This window comes from Mytilus californianus, unplaced genomic scaffold (assembly GCF_021869535.1).
Source record: "Mytilus californianus isolate M0D057914Y unplaced genomic scaffold, xbMytCali1.0.p SCAF_5, whole genome shotgun sequence".
Classification (NCBI taxonomy): Eukaryota; Metazoa; Mollusca; class Bivalvia; order Mytilida; family Mytilidae; genus Mytilus; species Mytilus californianus.
Window position 1 is genome coordinate 108,209,263 of NW_026262701.1, and position 12,405 is coordinate 108,221,667.

Below are 12,405 nucleotides of genomic sequence, written 5' to 3' on the forward strand. Positions count from 1 at the left end.
CTTTAAAGAGGGAACAAAGTTTGACAGTGGTATTTCGCGATTTGTCTACCAAAATTGCAAACCATAGCTATATAAAACATTTTATCATAACCTCTTAGTATCATCGAAGTGAAATTTATGAATTATTTCAGATTACCTTTTTATATTGAAGACCAACTTTAGTGGTTTAACTCATAGGTAATAATACCAGGTAATCCTTATAAAATGAATACACAAAACCAATAAAATGAAGTTGAGAACGAAACTTATAATTTGTGTTGGGCTTTCTGTGACAGCCTTGATATCTAAGATGATTGCCATTGCTAGCCCTGGATGGGTAATTGTTCGTAGAGATGTGTTGTTTAATCCGAACGACGACTTCATGGAAAGAAGTAGTCTTTATTATGAATACTCACTGGAAAGAAATAAACAAGGAAGAGTAACAATTTCCTTTGGTGTGTGGTACTACATGGTATGTAGATGTGACGGATATGAAGGAGGCACCCAAAGAAGTGATGAATATAGAAATGATGAAATACCATTTCAAATAGAAGAGGAATCAAACCATGAGGACAAAGACGATAATCAGAGAAGACGTCGTCATTATTTAAAACACAAATGCTATTTCAGAAGTTATCATTTTGACAGGATTCCTCTGGGGTTTCAGTCGGCATCCGAATTCATAACTTCATTCGTTGGTAAGATCTTTTTTGAAAATATATGATAGACTTATAGGAATTCCAATGCGCAAACATCACAGTGATAAAATACACATTTCACACCATGTACTCTAAATGTTCGGGTGCAGGGACTTTCTTTACCTCATATATATAAAACAATAAATTAGATTTATTGATCCAAAGTTTGTTTTAGACGACACGTTCATAAATCTTTGCGATAAATAAATATATATGCACATCACGTACGTTTTGGTAAATAATGTATATTTTGTTTTCCTTTTTTGCCGATAGCACTGTTGGTAAAGGGGTTTTTTAATACAAAGTTATATAAAAGCGAATAACGAGTCTTTGAACTAATAATATATATAAATAGATGAAATAGTTTTTGCTTGAAAGGAAATTTGAATACGTTTTACAGAGACTGCTCGTCATGCTAGTCAAGAGGTTCAGTATTGCATCACTATTGGTCTTCTCTTTGGAGTGTTCGGATTGATTTTGTCAGTCTTTTATGCAAGAAGTTGTGGAAGAAATAGACGTTACGGACGAATGGCATGTTGTAGTGAGATACTATCTGGTATGTATTATCATATTATTGGGTTGTCGTTTCCTTAACATTACACAAGGCTTCATTTCCAATGCTAAACTTTCTTGGCCATGATAATAAATTGTAATTAAACGTCGACGTCCGGATAACGAAATTTGACAGAAATTGTACTGTCTGTAGCTATCGACTCAGAAACGGAAACATAAGTTTGCATTAGGTCTTTATAAATTACGTATAGATTAAAGTTGCCAGTCGACAACACATGCTTTAAACCTTTAGAAACCTTACATTTCTTAACATAAAACAAAACACAGCTTGGAAAAGTGCTTAGAATGAGATGCAGGTCTCCTGAGAGTCGTGTAACTTTTGTTTTCCAGATGGTCAAATAAAATCAAATGAAAATAACAATTTAAAAATTTCGTGCGTCTCCATAAGAGAGGCGAAAGATACCAAAGGGATATCAAACTCACAAGTCGAAAACAAACTGACAATGCCATGGCAAAATTTAAAAAAAAAACGACGAAAAAACAAACAACAGTACACAAAACACGACATAGAAAACCAAAGACTGTGCAACACGAACCCCACCAAAAATCGCATGATAAGCAGATCCTGCTCCATATGTGGCACCCGTCGTGTTGCTCATGTAAGTTCAAACCCAGTGATACGTCTAATTCGGTAGGTTACATTCGAGGAAAAGAGAAAGGGATTGTAGTTACAACAATTGGAACATGTCCGTCGTCATCTCTGAAACAGATATTCCAAAACGGTCAACCAACTGGCGATGGCGTGCGTAAATTTTTCGAAGGAATGATTTCAACTTCACCATTTGGAACTCTTGGTTCAATAGCATCCTCGTAAGCAGCAGCCCTATACCAAGGAAATCATGATAGCAAATGCAAGCTCTGGAATATCGTATCAACTGGGAAATATAATTATATTCCATATGCAGGTGCTGCCAGAATGTTGCTACATAGAAATGGAAAGTTCACAATTGGGAAGCTGAAATCATCTCTTTTATCGTAAAGTTTTGTTCTCAACCGACCCTCACTGTCAATTTCTAGATATAAGTCAAGATATGAGACAGACTTAACTGTATCTGTTGTATTCTTTATTTCAAGTTCGATGGCATAGATGCGTTTAACATAGTCACCAAAATTTGAATTATTTATTGAGAGGACATCATCTATATAGCGGACAGTGAAGTTAAAGGATAATGCTAGCTTTTTTCAATCTTCCTAAGAAGCTCCCGTATGGAGATAGCTTCATATAAATAAAGAAACAGGTCGGCAAGAAGAGGAGCACAGTTGGAACACAAGGAACGCTCAAACCAAAATATTTGAAAGCCAGGGATGAAGCGTAGATACGGTAAGAGATATAGGACAAAAAAGAACATAAAAAGCATAGCCAAGTACATATAAGGTCAAGTTTGCCATAGTGATTTAAACCTCGGTTTAAGAATGCAAAGTTGAATTGAAAGCTATATCCATACAAATCTCAGTTGTGTGTCATAAAAACGTCATAACCATTGATAAAACTACAGTGTTGCATTATAAAATTATTTTTTCAGCATTTTTCTTCTGGATGACAATTATCAGACTTGTCTCATATTATATACTACTTCAGGAGAAGATACAGAAGCATGTCATATTGGATCTTGAAGGGCTTGATAAAGTCAATTTTATATATCCGTGGAGTCTTTGTGTAGCAGCAGTTGGAGCCTGCATTAAGGGACTAAGTTCTCTGTTCCATATGTTGTTGATTTCCAGAGAAAAGAAATTCCAAAACTTTGAATGTTCATTGTTTTCTCACAAGGATAAGTTGCCCTCCATTGTCCACAATGGATACGAGCAGCTTGTTACACAGAATACTTGCGAGGACACAGAATCGAAACATGGGAATAAATCTATCTTTAAAACTTGATTTTATGTGTTCTTGTCTAGATTTTCAAGATTATGGAATTTGAGTGAATAAAATTATTGAATACTTTATTGACATAACATGGTATACATAAATAGACCCGTGTGGTTACTGGTGTGGAGCAATAATGATATGGTCACATTGACTTTTCCCGTCCGACCATAAGACCTTCTAAAACAGGAGGGTGGCTATCGTATTGCTTCAAGGGATATGATTATAAACAACCATGTATGGTCCTGGAGCTAATATCCAATGCTACTTATTTGCAAGAAGTACATATGGTTTTCACTTTGTATTCAGTGAAAATCCTTTGTTGTAATATTGATCCTTATGGTGGATATTACTGACATCATCAACATCGTAACCGAAAGTGACACCCTGCATGAAATCAAGCACATTATCGCAACTGTGATAACACTTGTCCACCTCCTCCTCAAAACCCCGATATGCCTTAATGAAGTGAAATGAACACTATTAATCTATGTGTCAATGTGAACACAGCAACTGGAGCCTCCGTGCATATAAATTACTAACAACACTTCAAAAAAAAAAAAACAAAAAAAAAAAACAGTTAAGTTCCTTCAAAATATGGAAAAAATCCGAAACTCTGAAACAGCAGTAGTTTTGTCTACAATGCAACATCTGAAACTTAGTTTACCACTTTTTGAGAGTTTTGGGGAAACATAAGATTCACTCGGATCGTTTCGGTGTACAACATACACTCTGTTGACTTCTGACGTCTCAAGTAACCGGAATTGAGTCCGAGAATGCAGACCTGAAAGAAAAATATCAACATTTTGATTTTATACACACCAGTTCTGCAATGTTTCTTTCAAAACGCAGTAAATTCGTTACCGGCTTTTAACTAGACACCAACAACATGCCATGTGACTAAAATAAGGCAATAACAATTTGTGACTTTGGGTCATAACGCTTGATTCCAATCGTTATCTTTCCGTCAAAGTGTTTGGTTTAAAGTGACGTAATTTGACGTCATGTGTGCGTTTGTTGGGCATAAATAAAGGCAATAGTAGTATACCGCTGTTCAATAGTCATAAATCGATTTAACTGAAACAAATCCGGGTCACAACCAAAACTGAGGGAAACACATCAACTATAAGAGGAAACAAAACGGAACAACAGAAACACTGAACTGCTACAAAAACAAACGTCAACATACATCAAAACGGACTATGTGATAACAATTGCCATATTCCAGACTTTGTACAGGACATTTTAAGAAAAAAATGGTGGGTTGAACCTGGTTTTATGGCTAGCCAAACTTCCCGCTTATATAGCAATGTTAAAAATACCGCTAAAATGACAAAATTACGTGACAGGATTCTCACAGGAATAAAGTACAAATAAATGCAAGAACATTCAGGACAGAGAAATACGGCATAAATAAATAATATAATAGTCCATTTCAACATGTAAACCACAGAATAACAACGAACACCTAAAATAAATTTACGACAGAACACAAATACAGCACAATAGAATAATGAACTATGCGTCACACGAATGTATCAACGCCACAAAAATTGACGTCATAGGTAAATTTCTAAAAATACAATATGATTGAGATTCAGTTTGTAATGGTGTTATTTGATGTATTTTCTAACCATTACAAGAATATTAATATAAAATTGTGTTAGTAATGGTGTAATTATTTGTATTTTATAACCATGGTTTTTCTTCTAAATCAAACTGTGAAAAAAACAAATGAATCCTGTGCATATAGTTGCTTTTAACCTAAAAATCATACAAATGAACCAGGTGATTAATATCTTTACTTTTACATACATAAAGAAAAATAAAAATAGAATAAAAAAATCACAAACGATAAGACATAAAACAACATCCAACCAGAATTACAAATGGAACATCATAACTAAATACATGAATGTTGGATGTACAAATACCGAGACATGTCTAATAGCAATGCAAATTTACACTCAGCAAAACAGTCTTATTCGGGAATAGGTCACGTTCGGTACTTAGAAGACCAGACGACGTAGATGGTAAACCACAATCTTAGACGTGGTAAAAATGTCGTTAGTTAGTTTAGACACAGACACATCATATAGATAAACCAATTCGTGATGGTGTCCATAAAATTTACGGAGTGTCATTTTTAATCTTTCCTCCTCATAACTCTGTTGGAGTAGTTTCTGCGTAGGGAGCACACTCCTATATATGAAGTCTGTATAGTGTGAACATGCACGAGCACAACGTATTAACTGAGATATGTAAACACCATACGATGGGGCAGAGGGTATGTTACTGCTGAGAAATGGGAAATTGATAATTGGGAAGCTGAAATCGTCCCGTTTGTCATAGATTTTAGTGGGAAGTCGTCCATCTGTGTCAATATTGAGTAAAAGATTAAGGTATGAAGCAGTCCTCCAAGTATCGGTAGTATCCTTAATTACAAGTTCAATGGGATATATGAGATGTAAGTACTGGCTGAAATACGGGTTATTCAGTTATAGGACATCATCAATATATCTGAAAGTAAAATTAAAGAATTTCGCAAGGTGCTTTTTCTTTTTGTCTTTCAGAAGGTTTTAGATGAATTCTGCTTCATAGGAGTACAAAAACAAATCGGCCAGTAGGGGTGCACAATTAGTACCCATTGGAATACCGACTGTCTGTTGAAATATCAATCCTCCAAACTCGACAAATATATTGTCGATCAAAAAGTCCAGCATTTTGATAATATCATGTTCAGTATATTTTCTGGTAGAATCAGTTTGGTTCTTCACAAAATAAGAATTATTATAACCCAAAACAAGAAATTTATATCTACGATTCCCATTTTTATAGAAAAAGCTCTGTTTAATGAGATGGTGAAGTCTTTTAATTGAGCATGGGGAATAGTAGTGTAAAGCGTAGAAAAATCAAAAGTTTTAATGTTGCTACAAAATTGCAGAGATTGTGATCTAAGGTTTAGCAGTAGATCTTTAGAATTTTTAAGAATCCACATCTGATTGACTCCACTAGTGGAATATATCTCATCACAATATTTTTGAAGGCCATCTTTTACTGTAGAAAGAATAGTAGTCAGCACTTTAGAAAGATGTTTAGTTAAACATCTTGATGATCCGGCTATGTATCATTCTTTATAAGGAGTTTTGTGAAGTTTTGGTATCCAGTATAATGACGGTAGATTTTCTTCGTTTCTTTGATGTTAATACCAAAAGAAAGAAAGGACAGATTTGTGTGGTTTTGTAAAATTTCATCCTTTGTAAATGATGTTAAAGAATATGTAGGATTACCAGTTTTGCTGTTTATTCCAAGCTCTTTTGTGAGACATTCCAAGTAATGGTTTTTTACATATGAAGACAATATCATTGGAGGATTTATCTGCTGGAACGACATATTTGTCATGCAAAAAGGATAAAGCATCCACAACCCTTGTGCTCATCGTACATCGTAGTTTCTAAATGCGCTTCTGAATGCATGATCGAATAGCTTTGATCTATTCAGACAGAGTGTCAAGTTCTGGTTCATCTGGCTCGCGCTTTACCCATTTTCTGGCATAGTCTTCAACTGCATCCATCAGTAACCTGAAGTTCTTTTTCCAGTTGATGGGCTGAGGAATTCAATGATATTTTCTATAAAGTTGCATTACTGTCAGTAAACATTACTTGTCTATTATTTCGGGTCCCTGTCCCCTAGGCCATTGTCTAGTGACTGTGAATTAATTAGCATTGTTGCTGTCAATCAGATTGTCTTTTTCTGAATTTTCTGCTGACAGGCGAGACATATCTCTGTATCAACAGTTTATTCTTATTTACTTGTTATTAGCTTTCAGTAACTGTGAATACTCTCAGATCTGTAAGTTGTGTCTTTTGTGTTTTTGTTCGTTGTTTTTGAGCATCGTGTCGATCTGATGAGTTAGCCTTTTTCAAATGATTTTTATAGTTTGTTCTTATGGTGTTCTGTTACTCCACTATCCCAGCCTGGCAGGGTAGGGGAGGGTTATTATAGATAATAATAAAATTCTCATTTAACTATAACATGTTAATCTTCCCTGAGGCTTTCAACAACTATTAATACAAAAAAAAATACAAACAAATAAAGTACATAAAACAGTTGCGCCCCATTCCCCCGCCACATTTTTCATGTGCCTGTCCCTAGTCAGGAGCCTGTAATTCAGTGGTTGTCGTTTGTTGCTGTTTCTCATTTTTGTTTTTCGCTTATTGTTTTGTAAATAATTCAGATCGTTAGTTTTCTCGTTTCGAGTCCTTTTATAGCTTGCTATGCGGTATGGGGTTTACTCATTATTGAAGGCCGTATGGTGACTTATAGTTGCTAAGCCTCTACGTTGTTTGGTCTCTGGTGGAGAGTTGTCTCAGTGGCAATCATACCACATCAATTTATTCTTATATAGGTCGTTCTAAATATGCACGAAATCTTTGTCGTTTGAGTTATTAACAAACAACAGTATGGTAGATATAGTATCAAGGCTTTATATGAAAAAGACTATTATTGGACGACCATTCGATATTTGATAAACCAACGGATTACAGGCTCCCGACTTGGAAAGGCACATAAAGAATGTGGCGGGGCTAAAAATGTTCACTGTGGCCCTTCCCTACCCTGGGACAGTGGTATAACCGCACAACATAAGAACAAACAGTAATTAAAGTGCTTGGGAGAACTGAAGGATAAAGAAAGCTTTCATACTGCAATGAGAACTTAGTACAATTTAAAACTGAACTGAATGAATCACATTTAGGCAATTTTTGAATTGGAGTTACTTTCCTTTGTCCATAATTGTAGTTGAACATGAACGTTTTTTACAGAACAGATACCCTATTATAAGTAAGGTTATACTACACCTAATATTGTAAATTGAATATCAGAGTATATATTTGAACTCTCAAATGAAGAGATGAGCCCTGGAAGGATTTGATTGCACTTCATGCAAACTTTACCTCGCTGACAATCAGTTGATCGATCAGTTCGGAATTTTGGGTTCACAATGCTCTTCAACTTCATACATTATTTGGCCTTTTTATCTTATTTGATTCGTGCGTCACCGATGAGTCTTTTGCAGACGAAACGCGCGTCTGGCGTATACAATTTTAAACCTGGTATCTATGATAAGTTTATTTACAACCACTGGGTCGATGCCACTGCTGGTGGAGGTCTCTCCCCGAGGGTATCACCAGCCCAGTACTCAGCACTTCTGTGTTGACATCAATTATCATTGATATGGTCATAATATAAATTACATGTAACTGATTATAAAACTTTAAATTTTCGAAATACTAAGGATTTTCTACCCCTGGAAAAGATTACCTTAGCTGTATTCGACAAAACCTTTCGGAATTTGGGGTCCGCAATGCTCATCAACTTCGTACTTTATTTGATTCGAGCGTCACCGATGAGTCTTTTGTGGACGAAACGCGCGTCTGGCGTATAAAATTTTAATCCTGGTATCTATCATAAGTTTATTTAATCAGATCGGTATTAATTTAAAGAGACAAAAGATACAGAGTACTAACTTAGGGTACGCACAGTTATTGAAAGCTTGTTGAAAGCCAAATTTCAACTACTTTAGGTCCATAAGAATTCGTGGGGGACCAATTTTTGTGTAATTTGTTGGTAAAGATGAACCACAAATTCAAGTGTTCAACGAAGTACATATTTCCAATAGTCGTGTCTGCAAACCTAGGTTAAACCACAAAACCAAGTATTTTCGAAAATACAATTTTTCTTCATTCCACGTAAATTGGATTCCCACAAAAATAATCGGATCTACAGTAATAAATCGTGTTTTCCCAGACTAAAATATTGACCACGACACCTCCCACAGATTTAGTGTAAAGACGTCATAAGCAGTCAGAAAAAGGATGCCCTTGTGCAATGCCAATATATATCGACAGTTTGTAGGCTCGTAAGCGTTCATAAATGAATAGCAGTATATATTAAGTTATGTATTATATTATTTTAAAACAAAAACTACGTTAGCTATTCAAAGATCTTACTGACTACACCTTTTTTGGAATAATCTAATTCAAATGATTAAGAAGTTTACAAGGATGGTTTCCGAATTTACCGGCTCTATAAACAATATTACCGTAAAAACTAGGATGTCATGTTCCGTTAGTAAAATGTTTTCTACAGTTACAGCCTAACATCCGACTATTTTTTTTTATGTATCTATGAAAGAATTTTGTAAAGATTTAAGTAATTTATGGTAACGAAGTATCTGCTTTCAATAATTTACATGTTATATATAGTTGATTGAAATCTTAACATCAATACAGACACGGGTATAGCAAAGTTTGGAAGTAAACATACCATACGAAGTCACCTTCCAAAACCTTCCAAAAGGGATACTTAACAATAGGGAACAAAAACTCGTCTCTTTTGTCGTTAATTTTTGTATAAAGTTTTCCATGAAAAACTGAAATATCCAAAATATATGCTGTTTTATTAGATTAATTTAAAGCGAGGCCCTTGGGTAAAATGACATCATGCGATTAGAGAGTTCTATTCACAGGCACTTGTCTCAGAAAAAAAATGTCCTATACACCTTAATATAACACTTGTGTTATATTAAGGTATATAGGAAATTTTTTTCTGAGACAAGTGCTTGTGGTTCTATTAGTAATATTAAAATGATACAAAAAGTACGGTGATATACAAATAAAATGGTACATATTAAGAGGAATAAAACATTGTCAATAAGAGAGTAAGATTTGTAACTAGATATTTAAATGAAAAATCCTCATAAAATTTGTGACAGTTTGTGGGAATTTTGATAAATATCCACCATGTTTGATATTTCTGTCAATTTTTCCTTGTATCGGCAATATTTTGTCCATCTTCTAAAATCATCTGGAAAGAATGTCTTAAAGCAATCAGCGACTCGCTTTTTTTTTACTGCAAATCTTTAAATAAAAGATGTATCTCGTTGATAATCGTATGAAAATTTCGAAAAGGATCCTTTTCAAAATCGTTCTACTTAAACAATATCTAAGCTTAAAAATAAATTAAGCTCTCTCGGTAATCTTTTTGTGTTTGTACCAGCTGACAACGCAGCCAAAAACGTTTTCGTTGTTATGTGTAAAAATTATACGGAAATACTCGAAACTGAAATAAAAAATAATAGAACGACCAGACCTACTAAAGATGAAAACCTTTTAGTGAGGAACTCTTTATTGGGACAGAGCTGCATGTTAATCTGTGTGTTAAAAGTTCTTTGGACGTCTTGCTTCAGCTACATTCCTTTCAAGGTTTTGTCCGTTAACAGTCATAAGTTCGCTTCTTTGTATACTAAAAAACCGAATAATCTTATCAAACTGAAATTTTCATATTAAATCAAATGGTCTCGATCTTTGTTCAATACCTTCAGATATTTAGAAGATGTATGCTCTATTAAACAATTTACAAATACATGTATCCACCTCAGTTATCTGTGATTAAATCTCGTTAATAATGATCGTAGTCCTTTAATTGGCCTCGGTATTCGAATTTCTCACAAATGAAACTTTTTCTTTCCCATTATTAATTTTCCTTTCCTTGGTGGTGACGTTAAGTTTGGTCATTCTAACTGAGTGAACTCAGCTTTTTTTATATGCACGTGTTTGCAGAGACGTGTCAATAAACTTTTCATTTTATTGATATTTAACTTTTGCAGCAGGAATATAATATCAGTAATGGGTCAAATGTTTGACTAAATAATATCACAATTATTGAGTGTTATATTGTGTGAAGGTACGATTTCAGCTGTAGGAATTTGATACAAAGTGGTATTTCATTTATTTTTTATGAACACTAATTTGCTAATTTATAGTTTGAAGCAAGATTAAATTGTTTTTTTCTGTTTTTTCTGCATTGAAATTCTGTACAAGTAAAGAGCTGTCTCTAATGCTCCCCTAACTGCACATTCACTGAGTGAAAACTTTTTACTTTAAAGGGGTCAAAATACTAGTACGGTTAGAGGGACATATAAACATGTAATTTTAATTGTTAATTCCTTGCCTGTATAAATGTGTAACGATTCATACTGGGACACTATCCCGAAACCAACTTGAAAATAATTATTCAGTTTTAGAAAGTGACATTAAGCCTTAAACTGTTGACCCCAACATCAAAAGGCTTCAACCCTTTCCCTATTTTTATAAGTTCCATTCCAATGAAACAAGAAAAATTCGATACCATCATGAAACCATTTCCTCAAAATGTTGCTATTTTCAGTAAGAGTGACCTGACCTTTGGCCTATTGAAACCTTTTCCTGCATCAGTTTCATTCCAATCAAGCAAGGGAAGTGACCTGTGAAAATCATGTTATTTTTTTCTGGTAGTAGCAACGCTACCTTTGGTATATTGACCCTAAAATTAATATGCTTCTTCTCCTGTCCTATGTATCCCACCTGGTTTCAAATCGTTCCAATCAAACAAGGGAAACTCAAGTGGCCATCCAGAAAGCATTTTTTCTTAGTAGTAATGACCATGACCTTACAATCAGTAGGCGTGTTCCCCTTCCCTATAGTTTTCATCTGTACAAGTTCCTATCAAGCAAATGATACTAAAGTTATCATCTGGAAACAATTTGTTTTTGACACACACATCGCGGGACGGACTTACAAAGCGATTACTATATGCTCCCGAAATTTTCCAAAAACCCTTCAAGGTCAACGTTGCCAGAAAGTGGGTTGGCGCCCTTGTTTTTTCTTATTGAATATAAATGCTCTCTAAACAAGAACATAAAATATAACAAATAGATTTCAATCAAAGCGCGAAAGCGCTGTAAAGGCAGTTAATTACAGGTTGTGTGTATTTTTAGTCCAGTTATATCATTATCTTGCATAGTACAGTGTACTTATCAGTGGTGGCTTTCAGTATTTAAGATTTAGAGTTCTCTAATGATATTGAACAAGTTTTATGAATGTCATATTCTGAGCACTATATGAAGGCGATTGTTCTCACTTGTTTATGAACTAGTGCATTATGTCCAGTTTGTACCTTTTTTATCTATGTTTATAGTCAAATTAGTTATCAAAGGTACCAGGATTATAATTTAATACGCCAGACGCGTGTTTCGTCTACATAAGACTCATCAGTGACGTTCAGATCAAAATAGTAATAAAGCCAAACAAGTACAAAGTTGAAGAGCATTGAGGACCCAAAATTCCAAAAAGTTGTGCCAAATACGGCTAAGGTAATCTATTCCTTGGATAAGAAAATCCTTAGTTTTTTCATTGGCAATCATAACACATCTCCTTATTTATATAATGATCTATATTCAACGACCTCAGG

The 12,405-nt window shown here is 34.5% G+C and overlaps 1 protein-coding gene across 1 annotated transcript; it reads left to right on the forward strand.

Annotated features, from left to right (window-relative positions):
• Positions 1-3,126, forward strand: LOC127702860 (uncharacterized). Its single transcript, XM_052207164.1, has 3 exons — positions 1-677; positions 1,078-1,233; positions 2,774-3,126. Exons 1-3 carry the CDS (start codon positions 227-229, stop codon positions 3,124-3,126), a joined length of 960 nt encoding a protein of 319 aa, XP_052063124.1. The 5' UTR covers positions 1-226.
• The last annotated feature ends 9,279 nt before the right edge of the window (positions 3,127-12,405 follow it).